This window comes from Xiphophorus hellerii, chromosome 3, assembly GCF_003331165.1.
Source record: "Xiphophorus hellerii strain 12219 chromosome 3, Xiphophorus_hellerii-4.1, whole genome shotgun sequence".
In the NCBI taxonomy this organism is placed as follows: Eukaryota; Metazoa; Chordata; class Actinopteri; order Cyprinodontiformes; family Poeciliidae; genus Xiphophorus; species Xiphophorus hellerii.
The window spans coordinates 15,542,212-15,567,043 of NC_045674.1; the positions used below are offsets into that span (position 1 = coordinate 15,542,212).

A 24,832-nucleotide genomic window follows, 5' to 3' on the forward strand; every position below is an offset into this window, starting at 1 on the left:
TGCAATCACACGTATATAAGTAGATGCAAAGTTGTGCTGCGTAATTGTGGAGGCTCTGATGGAGAACATCGCCAATGGAAGGATTCAGAGGGAGCGTTTGTTCAGAGATCATATTGATCTGCTGGGAAATGTTGATGATGGTTTATGAGCGTTTAGATTGCTCTGACTGATCATCCTGGAGCTCTGAGCAAGAGAGCCGTACCGGTCCAGCTGCAGTCATCCTTCAATCGAGCCATGCCCGCTTTGTGAATGCGCCTTATGGACATAAAGCATCTTTATTCTGTAAACGTACAACTCATACACATGATTCTACTATTTAGAATAAACGTCCACATTCCTCACTCAAAGGCCTCTCTGACACTCTCTGTCTTTAAATCCCGGCTGAATGCGCTACTATTCAAACAGGCATTTACACGATGTTAATTTGAATTTTCTTTTTTTTATGTATTTTAATTTTTGTGAGGTGACATTGTGTGTCCTCAAAGCACCTTTTAAATAAAATATATAATTATTATTATTATTATAAATACTTATACTTCTTCAAACAAGGATGTTGCCATGGTTATTGCTTCACGTGGTGGCAGACTCCATCCATCCATCAGATCCAGATGGGAAACCAAACATGCCTCTCCCCAGTAGTGGAGTGTAGCTCTTTTGGGGGAATCCCAAGGCATCCCCAGGCCAGAAGGGATATTTAGTTACTCCAGCAAGTTAATTTAACGCAGGAGAGCAGAGGCTATTCTGTAAACCCTTCCATAATTACGCAGCGCTCACCTCAATTTATACAGCTGAATTCAACTGGCCCAGGGGTAGCAGAACTTGGGTTAATTTCAGCCACTTGAATTCCCCTCCACAGTATCCCCACTTTAACACAATGGAGGGTTTAGAGTACCCTTATGACAACAGTGTTTCTCTCCCAGTTGTCCTTCAGAGTCAGACTGCTGGTCCTGATGGCATGCAGAGGGCAGATAGCCTTACCCACTCCTGCAGGCTCCCTCAACATGAGCCCACGAGCAAGAACAGAAGCTGAAGTTGGGCGCCATGTGAGTTGGGCGGAAGGCAACAGTAGAGGCCTGGACCTCATAATTTAAATAAGCATTTCAGATCTTTTAAAAGAGAAATAAGTTTAGCTTTGTTAAAATTGAAATAAGTTTGATTTTAAATCTATCTTTAACAAAATGATTTAATGTAAGATATTATGACACAAAGAGTCAAATACTCTCTAAGGTCTCTAATGGCTAAATTTTAGTAGTAAGTTGAACATTTTCCTTCACACTAGGCATTTTTTTCTATGTCATTTACCAATTGCACTAGTTAGAAGCTTTTTGAATTTAAAATCTGTAAACAAAGTGGGGTTTTGGTTTAGTATGTTGTTGTTGACACCTATTCATTATCTGAACCAGTGGAATACGCTGTTGTTGTTGGGATCAACAAAAGAAAAGAGACTAGATTGTCACACCGGAAATCTTATCAAAGCGCAGATAATCTGGACATAAGAGGATACAAGGGGAGAACATGGCTTGTTAGCTGTCCAATTACGACACTGAAGATCAGATTAACTCATTAGGTCTAAATTAATTAAGTCAATCTGAAACTTGGTCCCAAAGTCCTATCCATTTAAAGAAATTTTCCACACAGGCAGGTTCAAGTCAGGCCTTAAGTAATGCCAGGAGCATTTCAGGTACACAGGAACAAATGGAAAACATCTACACAGAAAACTGAACATGATATGTCTTTCACCTTGGTGTTTCTGTTTCTATGTGTGCTGTGAAGTCACTCTATGAATGTGCATGCCAGACAGTGTAAATGTCATTGTCCTTCTCTGTTGGGTCTGTACATATGCTGTCTGAAAAACAGTAAATTAAGGCTAAAGTTAGAGAGAGAGGAAGAGAGAGAGAACGCAGGGGGTATGTGATGAGTGGATGAGGGAAAGGCCAGGCAGTGACTAACAAAAGGAGGCGACTGACTAAAGCCTGACAGCTGTTTAGAGGGAGGATGAGAGAAAAGATGGAGGATCTTAAAGTAGGGAGTTAAGGATGCAGAAATAGGGTTAGGAAAATGTCCAAATAAAGAAAATTACAAAATAAAGAGAAGAGATCAAATTATTTCTGTAGCTATAATGCTTTGTGCACTATTAAATAAATATGTCCAGTCATTACAAAATAACTAAAGTGCTTTAAGGGGATAAAACCTCTTCTTCTACTTAAACTGACATTTATTTTACTTTACTTTACTTCACAGAACAGTATATGGGTATATTTTCACTTGGTGTAGCCGAGCTAAAACAAGAAAAACAAACAAAAAATAACCTTAAATGAAAAACATGAACAGCTAGATAGAGCACATTATCAGGCCCTAAGGGACACTCGAACAGTAAGAAAATCATCTGTTTGCAATGGTCAAAAAAGATATGAAAGTAAACAAATTAAATAAAAAAAAAAAAAGATTTCACAAACTTTCAGCATACAATGGTTTTCAGTGGCAGATAGTTATTTTCCAGGTTCAGGTTTAAATACTAGTCTAAGGAAAGAAAACATATGAGTTGTTGATTTTATATTTCAGAGGAGAATAGACAGATTGGTTTTGGAATAAAGAAAAACAGCAGTAAATAACTACTCCTCACGATTAAGATATATGCATAATGTCATCTCTGAATACACAAAATACAGCTTCCACAGGGTCACCACAATTAGACAGTAACTGTTTATGAAGACATTACCTGGTTTAATGAGTCTGGATTTCACCTGTAACATTCAGGCGGTAATGTCAGAAACAAGAATGCACAACATGAAAACATGAAAAAAATCCTGTATAAAAGTTTAGGTTTGTGGTGTAATGATGATGGGAATATTTTATTAGGACACTTTGGACCTTTCAACACCAAATCAACCCCACAGCCTAGTGTTGTTACTGAGCAAATACATCCCATAATAACCACAGTGTACCTGTCTTCCAATTTCTACGTTAAGCAGGATCAAACTCAATGTCTTCAAGCAAAAATCATCTCAAACTCATTTTTTGATCATGACCGTGAGTTCACTGTACGCCAATGGCGTCCACGGTCACATCTGAATTCTCATAAAACAACAGAGGAATGTTTCCAACACCTTATTGAACTCTTGCCCTGAAGCATTAGGGTGGTTTTAAAGACAAGGTGTACCTTATAAAACTGATCATTGAGTTAATGTTGCTGTAAAACTTACTAGCCTGAAGTGTTTATCTGCACAAAGAATTTTAACCCAAACTGCTTTTTTGGTATTCTTAGTGGTCATCAGTCTTGGCATCTTGGAGTGAAAGCTTTAGCCTAAGTAAAATACTTATTCCTTTTTGATTGCTGTTCTTAACCTGGCAAAATCTTATCCTTACTAGAGTATTTTTCATCATCCACTTCTCTTTTATCATTTTCTAGTTTAATAAAAATTACACCAACTTCTAAAATTTTCCAGTTTTCTGAGTTTGTGCCCTTTCCTTGAGAGTTTTGCCTATATGCTGTCAATCTCAAGAGTCACAAGGAGGCTTTTCTTTTCACTGTAACTTCCCCTGAAGCTGGTAGGAGACATTGATTTGAACTTTCAATAAACTTTTATTTCCACCCACGGGCAGCAAATACAAGTGTTTGAGAAGTATCACTGAAACGATGGCCGATCAATTTCTGTTAGCCTGAACTTCCAGACAGGTTGAGGAAGTACAACCAACTTGTTAAATGCTCAGAGGCACTAAGGAATAGTCCTTTTAAAAGGAAGGTTTACCTTGACCATAACATTGGTTTTAACCAAAAACTGTTTTTATTAAGCTATACATATCTGGATAATAAAAGTTAACTTGGCCATAAAAAGCAAAATAAACACTTTGAATTAGGCACGTTCCAAATGGCAGATCAGGTTATTGATTTTAGTTTCCTTAAATAATTTGTAACCAAATCAATGGTTATCAGTGGTTATTCTTTTATCCCAGTTATTGATCCACACTCTGCAATTTTAGCATGCTGTGTACAAACCATTTGCATGTGTCTGTTCACGTTGAGTACACTGGTTTCATTTCATTGCCCTTAGACATAAATGTCTGCATGGATGTATGACTTGTGTGTCTCCACGCTGCACTTTGAAGGACTGGAGATCCTGCCTAATACGTACTACACTTCTTGCCCACTGACCACTAGAGATGGTTTTCAATATCCAAAACTCTGCCAGGATTAAACAGGTAAACAAAATGCATTTATAGGTGAAGAATACTGGTGGAGGCTGAACAGGAGTATCTGGTTTACTGTACTTATTTCTTGAGAAGGCAGAACAAATTTCCCCTTGTGCTTCATCTGCAACACATGACTGATAATTGCATCACGCTGGTGATGAAGTAGGCTGACGGTTTTTGGATAGGGGTTGCAACATGACGTTAGTAACTCAGTAGCTCTCACCTTCTGGAAAGGTTTTTCAGAGATACTGCGTCACCCTGCACACGCACAAACATATGCTCAGAGATCCACACATAAACGTGGGTTTATGTTTGGGTCTATGCATGTTACATAGCCAGTGATACGTATTGATGAGGTGGCCCTTATGTTGAACAGATACATGTGGTAGCCATACAGCAAGGCACGTTCTCACTTGAGTCAGGCAGCAGGTGTTTTAGGCAGAGGGAGCATAAGGCTGAGTAGGAGCACTCTCCTGACCTCATGCAGCACAAATCACATGGCTCAACACCTAACAGGCAGGTTGTGGGAACATGGGGAGTGGGGTGTGTCAGCATGTATGAGGTCTCAAGATGCAGAAAAGAAAATTATATGATTACAAACTGGATCTTACGGCTTGTTTGATGACCTGTTTCAGACCATGACTTCACGTGGTTTTTGAAATCTAAATGTTAATCAGTTGGAGAAGACTGATATACTTTCTGTTTCCATGGTGTTGAAAACTGATTAGAAATATTAAGAGAACAGAGCTATAACTGGAAAGGGAAGAAGTCCCCTACAGTTGAAAATTCATAATTTCTGCCAAGCATATAAAATGTAATCCAAGTTCCCGGAATAAAGTTTATTTTTGTTTTAGGCCATCTGTATAGCATTAAAGAGGCAGCACACAAGGTACTCTCTGTGCTTTAAAACTAAAACTGAACATCTTTTAGTATTTAGATGCAATAAAAAGAGAGAAGTATATTGTTATTGGCTTGCATTACAATTAGCTGTTTCAGTAGTACCTCCCCACAACAATTACCAAACCCAAATTTATTCCTTACATGCTACCAGGGAATCACTCGGGTGTGATGAGCTGAGTTTCAACCTTCAAAACATATTGAACACAGCCTGTATAAAGTGCATTAACATGTGGCTTTACCTTGAATTCACTCATAAATTTATTGCATACAGTTTACTGAACAGGAACAATAAGCTTAATTTTGACATAATATCATCATACAATATCTTCTAGAACTATTTATATGTGTAACCTTTAAATACTTCTCAACCCCAGTTTTATTTAGGTCCTGTGTAGTAGTCCAACACAAAGTGTTTGAATGATTGTGACAAAACCTTATCAGCAATTATACTTATATTCACTTTCTCATTTTGGTTTCATTTCTATGAATATCAATTTTTCCTGATTGGTTTTGTTTTCAGTTTCCCATGGACCAGCTTTCAAATGTTTCCACATTTTCCTTTCTCTGCTGTTACATTAGTATCTAAGTTTATATTTTGTGATGTCCCTTACCGTGCCTTTTTTAACATCAAGGTTGACTTTCAGACTCATTTTAGTGCCTATTCTCTCATTTAGCAAATGTTCATTATATTTCATACATTCTTACTAACACCACATATTTATTTAGCACAACTAAAATGAGTTTGTTGTTTTTACAATGCAAAAATGTACAAAACTTCCAGTTTTTGACAGTAACTGTTATGCTTGAGATTCCAAAACATCCTTTGAATGTATTTTCAACCCCTACAGAACAATCCTACAGTCGACAGCTTCACATTCACAAGTTTCTCCATGCATAACATTGGTCCCTCTGTACAAAGACGCTCAGAAGACGTAAATGCTGTTTCTTCTCCGCCTGACTCATTGTGATAAATGAATGCAGCAAGAAAGGCTGCTTTCAAGTCCGTGACTGAAAGACCTTGAGTTTACACAGTCATTTGCAGACCTTGGATGTCTATTCATTGCACTGTTTTTTTCAGCTCACTCTGTGAGGGTGGAAGTTAACAGTCTGCACACAAACACTTTCACTTCTGAAGGAGCTAAAACAAAACCAAAAGCTTTGCTCTTATCATCATGTGCAAAACTAAGCTGTTATATCATCAGAGCTTAATGAATTTCTGTTTAATCTAACAGCTCCAGTTACACAACTGCCATTGTTGGTCTAATGCCTTTTTGTTTTCTAAAAGAGGGTAAGCACTCAGAAAGGAACAGCTCTAATAGCTGAAGCTATGACTGAATAGTGGCACCATGTGGTCATTACTCAGTATTACAGTGGGTATTAAAAGGATGCCTGATTTAAAAAACAATGCATGGCTCAATCTTATACACTGGGTGCATAATTATTAAACAAGTGAATATTTTAACCATAACAGTTTAGGTATATTTTCTAACTCCCAGCTGGATGAATGTTTAATAGATTTAGCAGATTAAGTACATCTGTGTAATTAGGGAGGGTGTGGTCTAAGAAGGTCAACACTACAAAAAGTCCACAAAAAGTTGATCATCAGCAGATCAAGAAACGGTCAGACTTCATGAATGGAAGCGTGAAACCTGTTAAAAGAAGGCTGGCTACATTGGTGACAGATTCACTTTTTTAAATTTCAGAAATTTTTATTGGAAAGTTTTGAGTTGTTTGTTTATAATTCTCACTTAAAAATAAGAAGCAAGACACACCTGTGGTTGTTATTTAACTAAAATACATTGCAATCTGATGTAATGGTTTTGAAAAATTTCAAGCAGCAAGTAAACAGCAACTTGGACGAGAAGCGAATGAGCATCTGAGGAAACACAGGTGCAGTGTGCTAGGAAAGGAGCGTCAGTGCCAGATATGGGAGCAGACCGTTCCACCTCAATAAAAATGAAAATTGAAAACAAACCTGAACTTTGACTCAAACGACTCTCCATCATGGATAGTCCACCCCACCTTCTTCATAATACCCTGCCTGCTTCAGTGGAGCTCTTTCTCCAATAAACTCAGAGCTTCACATTCACAAGAAGTTCATCCTTAAATCATTTCTGACTTCAGAATAATGACTGAGAGCAGCTGGTAGAATCATATAAACTACTTGCTTTGACAGCAATCATTGTCAAACATTCATTGAAAAAGCAACATCAGTGGAGCTTAGAGAAGATCTAGGATCCAAGTTACGCAGATATGTCACCAGTTTGAATAAATCCTGAGAACATCAAGGGACTACAGGAATAAACTGCTGGAACATCAACACATCAAGTGCTGAGAGAGTACTGAGTGATAAAGATGTGCCTGATACCTTTACCTCAACTGAAATGTGCAGCTGCCAATACTGGCTTGGCCAAATGCCTTCTGAAGGAAGCTTTAAAGTTGATATGAGAAGATTGAGCTATTTAGACACAATGACAAAAAGCATGTTTTTTAGTGGTCAAGGTGAGGCTTTAAATTTAGGTACATTGTATCAAGGACGGTGGTGATGGCATCATCGTTGACTGTTTAACTGACAGCAACATTACTGTATTGCAATGATAAATAATGAACAATAGTGAATAATGATGAACGAGAATGACCTTCAGAATCATAAACTTAACAATAAAACCTACAGCTATGGATGTTCCAGCAAGACAAATATCTCAAACACATCTCAACTGGTTTTAGATTGAATTGAGCATGCTAATATTAAGCTTCTGGAATGGCACTTCCCAAAGCCCTGAACTCAAACATATTGAAAAACCGTGAACTTTAAAACCTGGGTCCATAATAGAATACCATCTAAATTAAACACTTGCTCTGCAAAGTAATAAAACATACAATCGTGTGCAAATTGCGTAGAGAGATTTAACTAAATATTGGTGGAACTGCATGCATATATTTAGCAGTTTATCTATTTTTGTAAACCAAAATAATAATTCAAATAAATCCTTACAAGTCACAAATAATTATGACATTTGGATCAATGGAGTGTGTTTATAATCTTCTGACAGTAGCATCATTTTGTCTCCAAATGTAGTTTTTTAATCTGCACTTTCTCTACACAGAACATTATGTTCTATTGGTGTCCTGTATGTGCTGCACTCATGTCTTGCTGTGGGATTAGATACTTCACACCTGTTTGACAAAACCTGTTGCATAAGATTACAGACAATCCTTCCTACCATAATATTATATCAGGAGCAGCTTTATCTCTTCGTTATCCAGTTCAGACACTCCAGATGCTAACTGATGGCGTTTCCCCATTGCTATTCACATGTTCATCTGACGATTAAAATGATTCTCTTCCCTATTTAGAGCGGGTAAAGGTATTACTGCTTTACCCGCCTTGAAGCATCAACTTTGATATGTAAAATCACATATCCGTACATGGAAACAATATTATCAACAGAAAACTGAATTGAATTTCTCAGAAAACCTTCAACCTTGTACCCGGTATAATATTCTGGGAAAATACTGACACTGTGTGGAAGGAGACGAGGAATTAAAAAGTGAGATAAATAAAGACACAAACACAGTTTGATTAAAAGTAACATTTGTAAGCTTATTATTTCGTTATCTTGATCACTGTTATAACCTCTGTTATGGTTTGTTCAGTTTACATTTTATTTTTCAAGTTCACTTAAAGTCATTCCAGTCAAAGGTAAACATGATTGTAAATGTTGTTTCCAACGCTATTAAATGCTTTTGTTTTGCCAGACGGTTGGTCGCACATTCTCACTGACAGCAAAGGAACAAAAACACAGACAGTGACTCACACAGTCTCTTACCTGTTCATTCACACGCACGCACGCACATTTACAGTGATGAACAGAAATCAGTTCTGCCTCTCACTCATTCACTCTCTTGCTCTCGTGTTTTGCGTTCGTAAGTGCAGCTTCTAGAAGAGTGATTTGCTCTTTCAGGGTGATCCTCAACCCTCCAACCCCAACGTTTTAATACCTCACTTTTAATACTCACTCTTCCACTGAGAGCCATATGTACACATGGGCTGTATCGCATAAGTCTGATAAAGTTTGTTATTCATTTGTAGGCACAATCTCTTGTCTGTTTAACTTAGATTTTCTAGATGTGCTGTTTGCACTCGTCAGTAAGAAATTCAAGACTTTAAAAATTTTAAAACTTTCATGACAATAATAGACTCTTTAACTGCAAGCAAGAAGAGTAAACAGTAAGAGTTCCAATTTTCTGTTTTTTTTAGTCATTGCAGTGACTGTTGATATAGTCAATTTTGGCTGAGTAGTTTCTGTTTGCCATTTCCTGATTTACGAGAATCAACACACATCTTCCATACTTACAACATGTTTTCTTGTCGTTACAAAGAGTGGATAAGAGAAATGGACCTCTGTATTTATGAACAAGGGACACAGAAAGTAACAGACTACTCATTAAAAATTTTGAGACCTTGTCAAGTTTTAAAAGAAATATAAATTCAAATGCTTAAACCAGATTTATTTTGTAGAAACAGCTCAAGTTTCAAAAAAGCGTCTATTTCTAACTTTGTAAAGCAAAGAAAAAAGTTTAAGGTTGGATTTTTCATATTTTTTCAGGCTGAGATTATGCTACTGCAATTAAATGTCTATTTTGGGGTCTTTACACATCTTTAAAAGAAATTTGGAAGTATATAATAACTCATTTGACCAGACATAAAATCATTAAAAAGCTTTGGGTTGTAGGCTATGCTTAACTCATACCTTTTCTAAAATAATTTTCTTCATTGAAGGTAATACGAGGGAAAAAGTTTTTTTATTTTTTTTATATTATGACTAAGCAGTTTGTCTTGGTTCTCTTTCCTTAATTTATAAAGAACAACTATAAACAAATATTTCACAAAGTTTCTTATGATGGCTAACCTCATCACTAATTTCCAATGAGCTCCTTTTCAGATTCTTGCCTGTTTTGGACCCATATGTCGTCGTTTTCTACTCCCATTTTCTACAAACTATTTTATACCCCTTGTACTTATGTGTGAGTGCATTTTCCCAGGTGTTTAAGTGTTTAAAGTAATCATAGAGATAAAGAGTCAAATCTTGCATTCACATGTATGTTGCATATAATACCTTACTTTCATTGATTATGGTTGACTTGTGAGCAATAGACAGAATATGACCCCTTATCAAAACAACACAGGCGTGGCTTGTTGTTAGATCAATAAAAAAAACAAAGATGAAAAAAAATTAAATAAGTTAAAGAGATATTCCACAGCCCACATTTACATATGGCTCTCTCCCTTTTAGTTTGCAAATTTTTACCCTAGATCATCCGCTCAACATAACCAAAATAAACATTTGAAGATAGATATTTACATACACTGTAAAAAAAGACCACCATTTTTCCTCTCAGTCTAAGTTAATTTCTTTTAGGTCATTTAGAACAGCCAAAGTTAATTGTTGATGAAATTTAGGGACACCTTAAATTACAAACTTCCTTGTGTAATATCATGAAAAAAATCTGAAGAGTCAAGATAACAGGAAGATGGCGGTGGATTTCCACAAGTTTTGTTAAACGTAGGGTAAAATTCCCAGATAACTAAAGGTGTCACCTGTTAAAACAATTACATTTGAGTAGCAGCCAAACTCAGTTCTAACTTCTAACCAATTCTGTCAGGATCTGTTCCCCAGAAAATTATTCTGAGAAATTTAAGTAGAAGAATGGATAAAATATTTGACCCAAGTCAAGATAATTCTTCCAAATATTGAGGAAATGTATGTGTTCTTAGTAGATAAAAGGAGCTTTGCTCATCGTAAGTGACCCAAAATAGGAAATTTTTTGTCTGATTCAATGAGACAGGGAGGAAAAAAATGGACACGTCTTTTTACATAGTGTTAATATCTGGTTACAACTGTACCTCATTAATCAGCTACAGAAGAATGGAAAAGAAAACACAAATCACAAAAAAACAAACGGGGAAAAAAAAAAAACAGAACTTCAAGTTTATAATGATTCTTACAGCACATTTCACTTCTGTATATTTCAAGACTTTGTAAATTTCATTCTATGTCTGTTGTGACATTTACACGAGTACCTGAATGCCTCATGTGCCGGTGGGTGAGCTGATGAATGACCTTATGGGCCAGCCATCAGCTCGCAGTCCATCATCATCATTCTTTTAATCAACAGTATAATCATCACCTCTGTCTGTGTTACCAGAGTCTACAGTGAACCACTCTCTACGGGAGATAATCAGGGGTGGGGGACCACGGTGAATAAGGTGCTAGTAACTATTGAAATGCTATTCTGATGCAACTGAATGATATAAATGAATTACTGTATCTCCCCACCGTAGCACTTAGTTTGCCTCTACAACGTGTTTTGTTTTTTGTTACTTGCCATACTTTTAACACAACCATGTGTGCATAAATTATCATTTGTTAGTACCATTTAAAACCCTTCTTTTAACTGCCAAGCATATTTTCTCACTCAAACAGAACCAGAACATCAAAGGTTTACAGAGAACATGGTGGAATCTTGGACCAGAGGGGAACTTGTTTGTTGATGCTTGTGGCTGTGTGAAGGAATCTCCTTCCTGCACGCTCCTCCTCTTCTCGTCTGAACAGTCTGTTGTGAGGAAGCGCGGTATTGCTGAGTGGCTGCTCCGTCGCCATCATGTGCTTTGTTAACCCCAGAGATGTCAGAAGAATAACTGAGTATTTTAACAAACAAAACGGAAATAATATCTAACTCGGAAAATTAAAACATTAACAAACCCTTGCAGTTTCTGTAAATGGCACATTTAAATTCTTTTTTTTTCCCCCACAAAAAATTACAATATAGTAAAAGATTCATCTTTTAAATGCTCTGTATTTTCTCCTTTTCCCTTCTATAGAGTGATCAGACATAAATGTACAATGACACAGTTTAGATGGCTGATGAAACACTTGCATCTGAGCCCAGTGGTGTTCTTTTCTGGGTGTGTGTATAAACTATTAGCTACTCTGTCTAGTTTCCTAACCAGACCCAGCGCAGATCATTTGTTGGGTTCTATATATTTTCCTTTGCAGATTAGGACAAGCTCCCAGCATTAGGAACAAGAAAAGAAAAGGCATTATCAGTTCAGTTCTGCTGAAATCTGCTCCTTTCATCTTGGTGCAAGAAACTATGGCAACTAGCCCTAAGAAAGTGTTATAGCCAATCAGGTCCAAAAAAAAAATCTTCAAACCATTTATAATTGGGTGGCTGGAGTTCTTTCTTTTAAGTGGAGGTTTTAGCTCCTCCTCTCTGGTTGTATAAATGCTTAGAGGGTTGAGCGTGATTCAACAAGCTCACCCTGCGGCCTGCTCAGACGCGCAGGCAAGCAGATGCACACAGAAACAAAACACAGTCAATGGCACCTGCACCTGCGAGAACAGGCTGTGTTTAGCACAACTTAACAGTTTGGTCTGTGTCACCGAGTCCCTCGAGGTCTTTCGGTGCTCCCTTAAAAAAAACAGCTGTCCAAACTTACTCATTTGCATGTTGACGATTGAAAGACGTATAGCTTAAAAAAACCCTGCTGCTCTTCCCCTCCTGCTTCTTCATGCCCTCGCTTTTCCCTCTGACCCAGCTCTCCCACACGCTGACAGTGAACATCTTCCCCGAAAGGCATGGTGACGCTGACGGCGCACCTGCTGCTAGGAGATGAAGAGGGCAGCAAGGAAGAGCATCGTCACTGTTAGGAGAAGTCGATCCCTGGATGGACTGCTTCCGCTGACACTCTTCTCCAGTTTGGGAACAAATGGGTTGTATTCATCTGTGAAATAGAAAAAGAAGAAACAATATCTTAAGACACCTTATCCCACCGCCACTTACCGATGAGATTTCCTTCAAAATCTCATCGGTAAGATTTTGAGGGAATTTGAAGGAAATCCAGTGGACATTTTGAATCTTTTTCATTTCTCACTTTTGCAGTGTTAGTTGCATGATTGTGAAGCCATTTGCAAGGGAACATTTTGTGTTAAAACTTGTGTTAGTACCTACCTTCTTTGGTGAGATTTCATACAAGCTTTCCTAGCTGGTTTATAATACTTTTCTATTATCCACATATAGTCTACTGCAAGGAAATGCGGTTCTATTGTGTTTGAACAGGAGTCAGTTGATCTTGTGTCAGAATAAGAGCTTAAGGAAAAAAACAGACAATTACATGAACTTTTTAATTACTCAGTTTGTACCTACTTACTTAAAATTTGCATATTAGCAAATGATAAGTAAGTAGGTACAAAATTATTTGTTTATTGTTATCAGATGGAATTAAACTGGTTACATGTGGGTACAAAATGGCAGTAAGAATTGCAGATCTGAAAACAAAAATGTATTCGTTTGGCAAACAACTTCTCTGCCAAATAGAAATGCATTAACAAATAGAACATATACGTAATAGCAGCTGTTATCAGAGCTTTATTGTCTTAATACAGTGACACATTTCTATAATAATGTTGGACAGAGACACAATAAGTGCTGTAAACCTCTTCCAGCTCCAGGCATTTACACCTGGTGATAATCTAAAAAATAGTTTGTATTCTTTTGTTCATGAGTAGACATCAACTGTTGATGTGTAATCAATGAACAAAAGGGAAAAAAACAGAAGCAGACATCTCGCTGCATGCCAGCACCTTTGAGACATGTGCAGCCAAACACACCCTAGTCACTTGATTAATGAGCATGGAGGCGAGACAGAAGCACAATTTTTCGTCTGCACAAAAGTCAGCTGAGGCCGATTAGTGGTTCTGTTTGCGGTCTAGAGATAAGGAAAAAGTGGTGATGCTCTCAGTGTTCTCCACCCAGCACTGTATTTAGCTCCAGAATATTTCCAGCCACCCTGTGGGTCAAACAGCACAGTAATGACCGGCTGACACCTGGTTTTAGAGCCGTCCTATTCTGGTGTGCTCGGCGGGGCAGTCTAATGAGGTCTATGCAGCAGTGGCCCTCAGGTTAAATGCTTTGTCCAAGCATGCAGCTGAGGGAGTCAGGACACTCTGTTACCTCGCTGTGTTTCTCTGCAGCTGACTGACAGAGGAATGTGACTTTAAATACGCAACAAGCAGACTGGAGAGAATCTTGCATAACTAGTCTAAAATCTGGTTCTATGCCTCATTACACTGACACACACGGCCCTGTCTGTCACAGGCAACAAATTAGTACTGGCAGACGGTGTGAGCTGTATATGCATCATTGTATGGCCTTGTGGCATGGTAAAAAGATCTACTGTTGATGTAAACAGCATTGAGCCTGAATGTGTACTCTTTGTGTGAATACTTTTCATCAGAGCTGGCAAAAATCATATGCAGAGTTCCACTTATTCAATACCTACATGGCGCTACTATCTCAGATTATAACTGGTAACAAGATTTGCAAATGATACATAGCTTTACATTACAATGTCACTAGGTGAAAATGAACCCATTCAAGGACTGAGCAGATGCATATAGAACAAATCAATGCATGGCTGTGCCATAACTTTCTTCAGCCAAATAGAAACAAAGCTAAATCTTTGGACCTAGAGAGGAACAATAAACATTCAGTGAACAGCTTCACTTTTACAGCTAGAAGCTTCTGATCAGGCCTGAAATCTGGGTGCAGTGATGGCAAAAAGAAAATTGGTAAAACTAAACCAGTATGAAATGAAGCCTCCATAACAAAATTTTACTGTTACTTCAGTGAAAACAATTAGAGGAGAAAAGTAGCCCTGGAAAACCATCATGGTTTCTGGAAAATATATATTTTATTATTGTTTACATTCACAGTTGAGACCGGAAGAGTGAAGTCAGGTTAACACAGGTATTAAATTCAAAATTACATTTTAATTCTTCTGTGAAATGCCGGTAATATCAACCTTGTGCTTCAGTGTTGTTCTTTATTTTTAAGACAAACATTTCTGAAAAAAGAAAAGAAAAAGTTGTTTCACTGCTGTGTGCACGTTTATTTTAAGGGCATGTTCTGGTGTTGCGGTTGTATGTTTAATTATTCACCAAAGATGTACAGTGTGTCATGTTGATCAATTACCATGCTGCCACGAGACAGATGCTTCCCCTCAAGTAGGAGCTAAAAATGACCTTATAAAGAGCAGTCTATAAACCGGCATCGTTCGCAGTTATTGAGTTACAGATATAAATACAAACACAGCCGAAAGGCACTTCAGAGCATCTTTAATGTGATGCTACCCAACTGGATAATATAATATCCACACTTTTAAAGCAACACTCTGTAGATCAATATAAAGACAACACATTATATTTTTAAGAAGATGAATTTGGTCCTAACATGAGACAAAAGTTATGACAAATATATGACAGAGTTTTAGCGCTACTGTACAGTAGATTAAAAAACAAATAACATGGCAACTCAGAAATTTCTATATTAACTTTAAATCACATGTGCATCTCATAACTTTACTGTCTCCATCTTAGATAACTTATTGCATAGTTGGCTTATGGTAGTTTAATTTCTGACATTTTTTATGGATTTTAGTAAAAATCTGAGGTTTTTATATGCAACTTTATGACTTTAAAATTTCAAAAGATAACATTTTTTCTTGTAAATATGTCAAATTAATTTGGAAATTTACTCCTTGGTGTAAACAATATTCTTCTCTTTGTTTTACAATGACCTCAACACCCGGTCATAAACATAGATTCAAACTTTGTACATTCTTTAAAAAAAAGAGAGAGAGACACACAAGAGTGAACAGTCCAGTGAAATGTTCATGAGTATTATTTAGGACACTTGGTAGAAAGACAGAGTTGAGTTTACAGAGTCTCAAAGAAAGGTGCAATAGGCTAAATTAAACTCATTCTGTTGAAACCTTTAAAGTGTACAACCTTTTAAAATTATATTTCCATGTGATTTTAAGCTCAACGCCAAAAAACAGCAAATTGAGTTCTGAATAAATTAATGTCCAAATAAGAGAACAGATTTTCAATGAGTTGTAACACAATGGGAAAGTGGTAAACCTTCTGAGCAGCTTTTTGAAACTTGAATTACAGGCTAAACAAAACAGAGCCTTCGGATGTGTTTATATTTATTCCAAGAAACAATTTAAACCTGCTAAAACTTCTTCTGACGATCATTTCAACAGATAGTCTCTTACAGACATTGGATGTCCAGGGATATATTTTCTCAACAATTTCCACTGGGCAGCTGTTCTATAATTTAGCTTTGAAAAATACATTCTAAGTTTTAAGCCATGTCAAAATTTAACCAGAGCATAGGTGTTAGTAAAACAGCATTTTCAAGCAACTTACTGTCCAACCATTAGATGAATTACCAGCTCATCCTTTTAACTGTATTTTCCTAAGGTATCTGCTTCTGTACAGTACAGTAACTCTATAAACCTATGAAAAATCCTGTTCTTCCTTTCATAAAACCATGTTTTATGCTATTCTTCAAAGTGGTTTTTTTTTTCAGTAGTACTCCAGTATTTCTGGAGTCTTTGTTTGAGCTTTGGTAGATTTTTTGTTGATTTTTTTTCTTCACAAATGATCTCTCTAGTATTTGCTTCTGAAAGGAAGGTCGGATCTGGTAAAATATGCAACAGTCTTAAACAGAACGAGGGAAAACATTATCTTCTGCTTGATTATACTGTGTGAGATACAGTACGTTTTCTACAGGAAACTTTACGAATCACCTTATCAATGCTAGAATAATATTTAAGAAAAATACCAAAGTAGTCTTATCTTTGGCATTTCTCAGAGATATAACCAAAGAAATTGGAACATAATGTGATAGCATTATAAACAGTTTTTCATGACTTCATTCATGACTTCAGTACTTCAGTTTTTAAGAGTATGGAATAAAAAGGAAACAATTTAGCTCTTTACCCTCTTCTGAAATACATATATTGCATACTGCATTACTTTAATAAGACATACAGTACATACCAAAAGTTTGGACGCACTTTCTCATTGAATTCAATGAGAAGGTGTGTCCAAACTTTTGGTCTGTACTGTATATTGAAAAGTGTACTTAGAAAAGAGGAGGGGAGTTCCCTTAGTTTATTGTTTTGTATTATTTTATACCTGAGTAAAATTTTGGGGTATTCTCCCCACCTATGCCATCAATTCAGAGCCAGCTTTTGGATGTTTTGTTGAATCGGTAGAGGCAAACAGATGTGTAGCCAGCTTTAGCAGATAACAGAAGGTTTCTATTCTCTTGAGCTTTTAGCATCTGTAACGGAACATGATGGATTTAGAAATGTTGTCAACCTCTAGGACGTTTCACAGTGAAGGTAAAATGATGAGGCTGGTGAAAAGCACAGCTTTATGATCACCATGTAGCTGTGGCTCAGATGTTGCTGTTTGAGTGGTTTAATAGAAAATAATGGGATTGTATTTTTCTAATGCAGTTGATATGTGCTGCCCTTTACAGCTAAAGTCTGCATTGTCTTGAGGAAACAAAGGAAGAGTGATGTTTGTATTAATGATTCTAGCAGCACATTTAGTGTTAAATGCTAAAATAAGATGCTAAAGACATAATAATTTAATGTTGCTTCTATAAGCTCTAGTATTACAACGGCTGCTCTCTATCAAGCACAGTGGGATGCCTCCTCTGCTTCTAATGTAATCATTTCTGATCACTCATTGCAGAAAGGTCACCAAAAATATTTTGACTCCAGTACAAATAATATGTTATAGTTCCCTGCTAAGTTGTGAACTGAAGTAGTTCATAACTGAGCAATTAGAAATGATACAGAAATCAGAAATTGTCCACAAACCTCTGATCGGTGCATCTCTAGAGTTAAAACTTTTGAGAAGTGCAGCTGTAAATAAGCATTAATAATGGGTAAATGTTTAACAACCTCAAAACACACACATTACTCACAGAAACTGTAATTGCCAGAGTAAATGGGAATTAAAGAAAAGTGCTCAGATTTTGCCTTTGATGGTCGAACTCGATCGTCAGTTGCAGTAACCTCTGCCAACACAATGTGTAAATGAGCCTCCTCCCACGGAAAGCCATCAGTAATCACATGGCTGCACAGGGAGCTGCAATCTGTGTTGTAAATGAGATCTAAATGAAATCTAATACTACAGGGCATATTCAGGGGGGACACTCAGTTGAGCTGTGGACATTGATTGAGCGCCTAGGAAATAAACTATGAGAAGTGAATGAGGGAAAGAGATGGGGGGCTTGCAACATTCAGGGAAGTTCACGTAGGGCTACCTGAGTACCAGTTGTTATGTGATGAATATAAACATCAGCCAGGGATGGAGAACGGGAAAACAACTACATTTCTGTTTACAGTTCACTTAAAAATGCCCATCTGATTTTATAACTTGGTCTTATGCCTCTGAAGCTATTTATTTAATGAGGGACATAAAACTTCAGGTGAGACTGGCCCATATAAAAGTCTCGTTGAACTGTACTCAGCTACTGTGTCAGCAGTTCAAGTTTACAACAGTTTCCAGCAATTCAGGGAAAAACACCTTAGAAGGAAATTAAAGTGCACATTCTAAGTTTTACATGCACTCATTGTTGAAATGGATATCATAAATCCATGTGTCCAGGTTTCAACCACTGATGTGATAAACTTGAGGAGTTTGGAAATAGTTTTCCTCTTTCATTATTCTACACCAAAAGGTCATCAGCAAAGAAGAAAGAAAAAAAGAAAAGTGAAAAAGTTAAGAAAATGTAGCTTACTTGTAACTGATATTGCTATTATTGTATTTACTATTACAATTACTTGTCACACTCTGATGAGTGAATATTTGGCATAACTTAGAAGTGTTGGCCACAATTGCATTGTTATGTTTTAAGGTCTAATTTTGACGTTTTCAAGACATCAATACATTTTCCTACAACATATTACTTGGTATTAAAATAAAAAAGAAAGAGAAAAATTTATAAATGTAACTGCATCTATTTATATATATATATACTGTGTATGTACGTGTGTGGGCGTGTGGACGTGCGTTGTGTGTGTATTAAAAGGGAAAAACTCAATTTCACACATCAGAAGGTGAATAAACCGATTTAAGGTGACTTTCCTCCTCACTGCACCACTACATGTACTCCAGAGGGGAAAAATGTAAGATGGGAATTAGAGGGCAAAAAGGAAGGAAAAAAAAGATGGAGGGAAAATATGATTGAAGAGTGATGGGAGGACAAACGGAGACGGGGAGGAATTTGAACAAACTGGCATGACCTGGAGCTGTTTGTCGCAGCTAGTCGGGAGTTTTCTCCTGACGGCTATTAAAACAAACTGATTTATTACACAAATGCAAATGTGCACACAGACACACAGCAACAGAGCAACATGTTTTACAAGCTGCATTACGTCTGTACTCTCTGGTTGTGTAATATTTGGGCTTGGCGTACATGTTGGTTTCAGTTGAGGTGCTGTTGTCATAAGAAAAACAGTAAACCTTATTATCCATGATGCCAGAGTTTCTTACACACTTAATTTGATTAATTATTGATTAATTTATTATTTATTATGTATAGCTTATTTATTCACAGTTCTTATTCATAGTTGTTGTTTTGTCTTTGGCTTTTTTTGAGTGTCAACAAATTGACATTGTAGGAATACAAAGACAAATGCCGTCCTTGAATCTTTGATTTAGTGCTGTAATAAATTGAGACCTTTTCGCTAGCTCCTCATCTACGGTGGGACTCCAATTAAAGAGGTGACATGGAAGCAGAGCTCTTAATTTAGCAGAGTTTAATGAAGGTTTGCACTTTCCATCCAAATTACAGAACCAGTTGTATGGTATCTGCAACACAACAACAGCAAAAACATAAAGTAATTATACATATAATGTCTATGTCATATATGTGACATTCAGCTCACTAATTAGCTTATTATCAGTAACACTGATGAATTACACTGCAAACTTATAGTAAACAAAGTCATAACAAGCACTGCTGCAGGAATTACATCCTAACATGTCTATAAACCCCATATCAACATCATAAGAAACAATATAAAACTCACATTTTCAGTCACGCATACAAAGTTTCTTGCTTGCTGGGCTGCAATAAAGAAATGAAACTCCTAGCTGTTGCGTGACCCAAATATTATCAGTCCAAATATGAGCTCTAGTGGGGATTCAGAACAACTGCCAAGAAACAGTAAATGTGGAAACACGATTACTGTAAATTATAGGTTTGCTTTAATTGCTGTCAATTAAAACTGACTAAAACTAAGCTATGTTAAACGGGAAAGTGTTTTAGGATGCCAAAGATAAATACATAAGATCTGAATCAGCCTTTTTTTTTTCTTAATGATTTCTTTCAACACTATTCTCTGTGTGATAATCACAAAACTGTATGTACTTTGCAAATAGCCTGGAAATATGCAGAAGAGGTGTAAAATGAATATTCATGCAGTTGCTTAGCAAGATCAGTTCTCTGACAAGCCAGCTGGTGCTGTGGAGTTAAATGGGATGAATGTCATTTTGGAAAATGGCACATTTCACCCTCGTTAAATGCGTGCTGCCACTCAGATGTTTCATATCAGTGACCTATTTAATAATAATCCAGGCAATCCTGGAGAGTCGTGTGCAAAAGCATTATTAATTTTCTTTAATAGTACTTATATTCTCAATATTTATATACGTATTAATAGTACACACCATAAGTTTTTCTCTAGTTCACTTGTATTTATTTATTTATCATGCTTCGTAACACCCAGGCTTTCCATCTTTCTATCCATAATGCTACAGACTACAAATGTTACTGAAATTTAATTTACATTCACACTTTTCATCAAATTGCCTAGATGTCATGAGTATAGATCTGTATGTTACACTCTAACCTAATTTCATTAGTATGTTTTTAAACACTTACCAATATCATCGATTTTTAGGCCTGGTCTCAGCGTGTAGTCTGGTTCTGTGGGCTCTGGCTCATCATCCACATCAGAGGCTTGCAGGGAGAGAGAGAGAGAGTGAAAACAGAAGAAATTGTGTGAAACTAAATCACAGCTGACCAGAGAGCTGGGGTTTAAACTACTGTTCCAGCCTAAAGGATTTTAATTACATCCATTCTGACATCTTGAGGGGGAACATGCAAGAGAGTGGCAAGACAAGGGTGCAGAGGTTAAAAAAGCCCAGAGCAGACCAGACTGACAAGCTGTAACATCAGCAGAGCTCTCAACAAAGAGATGGGAAAGAGAGAAAGAGGGCTGTGAGGGACGGCAGATCAAAACTGAAGAGGGCCAGTGTGCGAGAAGAAAGGGATGGAGTTGCAGAGTTGAAGGAGGGAGGAGAGGTTAATACTACAGGGCTGTGGAAGTTAAAAGGACCGGACAGGCTAGGGATCAAAGACTGTGTGTACACGAGCATGAGTGTGTGTGACCGCATGTGTGAGCGGGCGGAGAAACTGAAAGGTGGCAGCAGAGAAAGAGAGAGAGAGCAAGAGAGAGGGGAAGCATAACGGTACGTATACATAGCCACCCACTGACCGAACAGAGCAATTAATGGATTCTGACAGGGAGCGGTGGAGAAAGGGTGAAAGAGCAGGAAAGAGAGGGGAAGAGGACAGGAAGGAGGCGGAGGTGATGGGGTCTTTAAAGCAGAAACTACTCTCTGTGGAGGAGGAAAACGGGGATAAAGGGAAGAAGGGGACAATGAGGAGCAATGAGAGGGGACTTGTGTGTTTTTTTTAGATTGAAAAAGGTCTGTGGTCTGACAGATGGCGGTCCATAGGTAAAAATCTGCAGCAAAGTCTGAGCGCTTCAACAGAGGTCAAACCGCATACAAACAAAGACACAGCATGGAGCATACCTGTGGAGCAGCAGACGTACACGCGTAGTCTAAGACAGCTGCGTCCGTGGTGGTGAGTGGGCGTGGCTGTGCAACATAAAACAAACAGCAGATCAAAATGGTGAACACACAAGAGACAAGTTTGTTTCCTCTTGTTAGCTGCAGATATTATGTACAGTAAAAAGTACCTTTATTAGGGTTTTAATACGATGTGGTATTCTTTTGTTTAAATTTTACTTTAATTTAAAGTACCAAGGGAACAAACCACATATTTTATTGCTGCTCTATTTAATAATAATAACACTAGTGAATTTCATTTATAATGCACTTTAAATTTATAGAAATCTTAATGTGCTACAATCAATAAAACAGTTAAGAGAAAATAGATTAAATATTTAAAATTTGAAATTAAAACAAGATACATTCCTTAAAAGGAGATAAGAGCAAAACTAAGGCTTTAAAATCTTTTTTACCCAATGTGCAAAAAAGAGAATAGGAAAAGTAAATTATTTTACAGTTTCTTCATGTGAAAATTCAAGCATGAATGACAATAATTGTAAAAGAAATCTATTCAGCTCATTTGGTTTCTGTTTAATGCCAGGCTGACAGGTATCAGTGCTTACAGGGACTCTTACAGACCCATTCTTAATAACATCCAGGCACCTGCACTTTTCTAGCACTGCCTGGTGTCATAATTATCTAGAAAGCATGTTCTAAAACTCTCTTTTAGAATTTAAGGATAGGTCACATACTCTCTTAAAGCTTAGAAATGTTTTATTTGAATAATTCAACCAAACAACTCATTCAAAAATGGAAAAATACGTACTTCCATCGGATCATTTTAAGTCAATTATGAGGTTTTGGAAACAACACCCAGTGGAAAACTAAACAAAGACCAAGGCATCCTTCTGTTTGTGACAGAGCTGAGCAGCTTTCTTACTGCTGCGCAGCGGAGCAGAACGTTCTGGAGACATCTTCCATTAAGCATTGTGGGCTGAATAGGCACGGCACTGATTATAGAAGTTTGTTTATGACATTTGTTGTCGAACTGTTTGCTGACGAGACCCAAAGTTCATTACTCATGTCATTTCGGCACAAGGTGCAGCGAGTTAATTTGATGAGCAGTCAACAAAATGAATGAGGCTGCTTGACTGCAAGGTGATGTGATTAGATGTGAAGCAGTAATTTGTTATCCTGAAATGATACTGTGTTCTACTTGGCTCGGAAGTCAGATCTGGGAGTTACGTGTGATCCAACTTAACCATTCTCCAGTTGAATGTTGGAAAACCAAAGGGATTTGTTTATTGTGGTGTTCAGTCACACAGCTAACCACAATGAGCAATAACAGCCTAAAAAATCTGCCTAAATATCTTTATTTTACCCATTTCAATCTAACAGAATCTTTTTCTTACGATGCTTAATACATGCCATGTTAGATTTTGGAGCTGGTTTTGGTGAGAAACTTCACATTTCTAAGCCAGATTATGATTTTGAGAACATGTAAGTGAGTTAGTAATGCAATAATATAATTCAGATAATTCTAGTCAGTCAAGTCTAGTAAACAGTAATCATCTGGTCACGTATTAAAATTCATATATATATTTTTTCCAATCAGGGAACGCAGAACACATTAGTCTGAAGGTGCATTTCTTCAAGGAATTCCAAGTGTGAAAGTAGTGCAGCATTACCATAAGACAGACTAACTAATTATGTTAATTTTATGTCAGTTTACATAAAATTACTAACTAATATGAGTATCTATAAAATGTACGCCTGCATGTAGGATTAGCTTATTTAATCTTAAAACTAAGTGTTTGTCAATTTACAGTTTTCTCTTCAAACCTTCAGCAATTCATTATTTTTTCTGTCCTTTAACACTCTAAGGACATCAGTTATACTGACATATTCTCGGTGCAGGTTGCAAGTTCAACTCCACTCACAGATGTAGTAGTATTCCTGGCCGACGTGGAACTCGTAGCCCAGCGAGAAGGCGCTGTAGCGCTGGAACTTCTCCGAGAACTTGATGGGTGCGTGGGGGGCGTGGGGCCGGTTGCACTCCCACCTCTTGAAGCCAAGCTGAGGGTCGCAGTTCCTGTAACCACGGTAGCTGACCATGTAGAGGATGTACTGCTCTCCGGTGCCCACCATGCGCTGGCTGTCATTGTAATGAGGGCAGTAGATGTCCAGGTAGTCGTTGACGTTCACCTGCATCGTGTAACCCTCCCTGCGGAGACTGTGCAAACAGTAAAAACAACACTGAGTATGAAATTCTACATTAAGTATCTAAATTGGCATTAAGCTATGTCAATTTACATAAAATTACTATATTATGTAAGAGTTGCTCATTACTAATTATTATTTATTAAAATTGCTAATTACAATTTACATAAAATTACTATGCCATTTTACATAAATTATTCCACAACTTATGTAGGTGTAAGCTTTTCTTTTTTCAAATTATTTTGAATAAACTAATCACTCAGGATGTTCGACGAGTCCGGTCCATTCTTTCGATTTACAAACTAATAGGTACTAATGCAATCAATGCACATGATAAATTACATCTATTCACAACCCTAAAAATGTTTACATATTGTCAAGTTTTATGTAATATACCAGTATTGCAACCAGCTTATAAACCTGTTCTTTGTAGGCTTCAGAGGTTTGTTAGAGAACATTAGTGACAAGAAGCATCATGAAAAACACACACCACACAGGTCAAGGAGAAAGTTAACGCTTAAATAAGAGATGGATTATACAACAATATTAAACTTTGAACATAGTATAGAAGCAGGGGAGGATAGTTTTAATTAAGAGACAGCTGAGAAGCATGTGGTAAATCTGGAGCTGCTGCAGCGACCCAGAGCTGAGGTGGAAGAATCTACTGACAGGTGAACTGTTAAAAGATAAGCAACTACCCAACGAAAATTACAAGAAATCAAGTTTACTACTATTACTATGGTTTAGCATCATGAAGGAGACACAGCAAACATATAAAAGAAGAC

At 37.1% G+C, this 24,832-nt stretch overlaps 1 protein-coding gene across 4 annotated transcripts in view; it reads right to left on the minus strand.

The window, feature by feature from the left end:
• Window positions 1–8,652: 8,652 nt before the first annotated feature.
• Window positions 8,653–24,832, minus strand: part of efna3b (ephrin-A3b) — a 71,197-nt gene continuing 55,017 nt past the window's right edge. For 3 of the 4 annotated variants that reach the window (XM_032558911.1, XM_032558910.1, XM_032558909.1), the window contains exons 3-6: window positions 23,768–24,060; window positions 21,849–21,914; window positions 20,911–20,988; window positions 8,653–12,880 (exon numbers count right to left, since the gene is read on the minus strand). In XM_032558911.1, the coding sequence (XP_032414802.1) occupies window positions 12,762–12,880; window positions 20,911–20,988; window positions 21,849–21,914; window positions 23,768–24,060 (556 nt within the window). In that variant the 3' untranslated portion in view covers window positions 8,653–12,761. Of the gene's footprint in view, window positions 12,881–19,766; window positions 19,836–20,910; window positions 20,989–21,848; window positions 21,915–23,767; window positions 24,061–24,832 lie in introns of those variants that run through there. The other variant, XM_032558912.1, reaches the window with a different exon arrangement.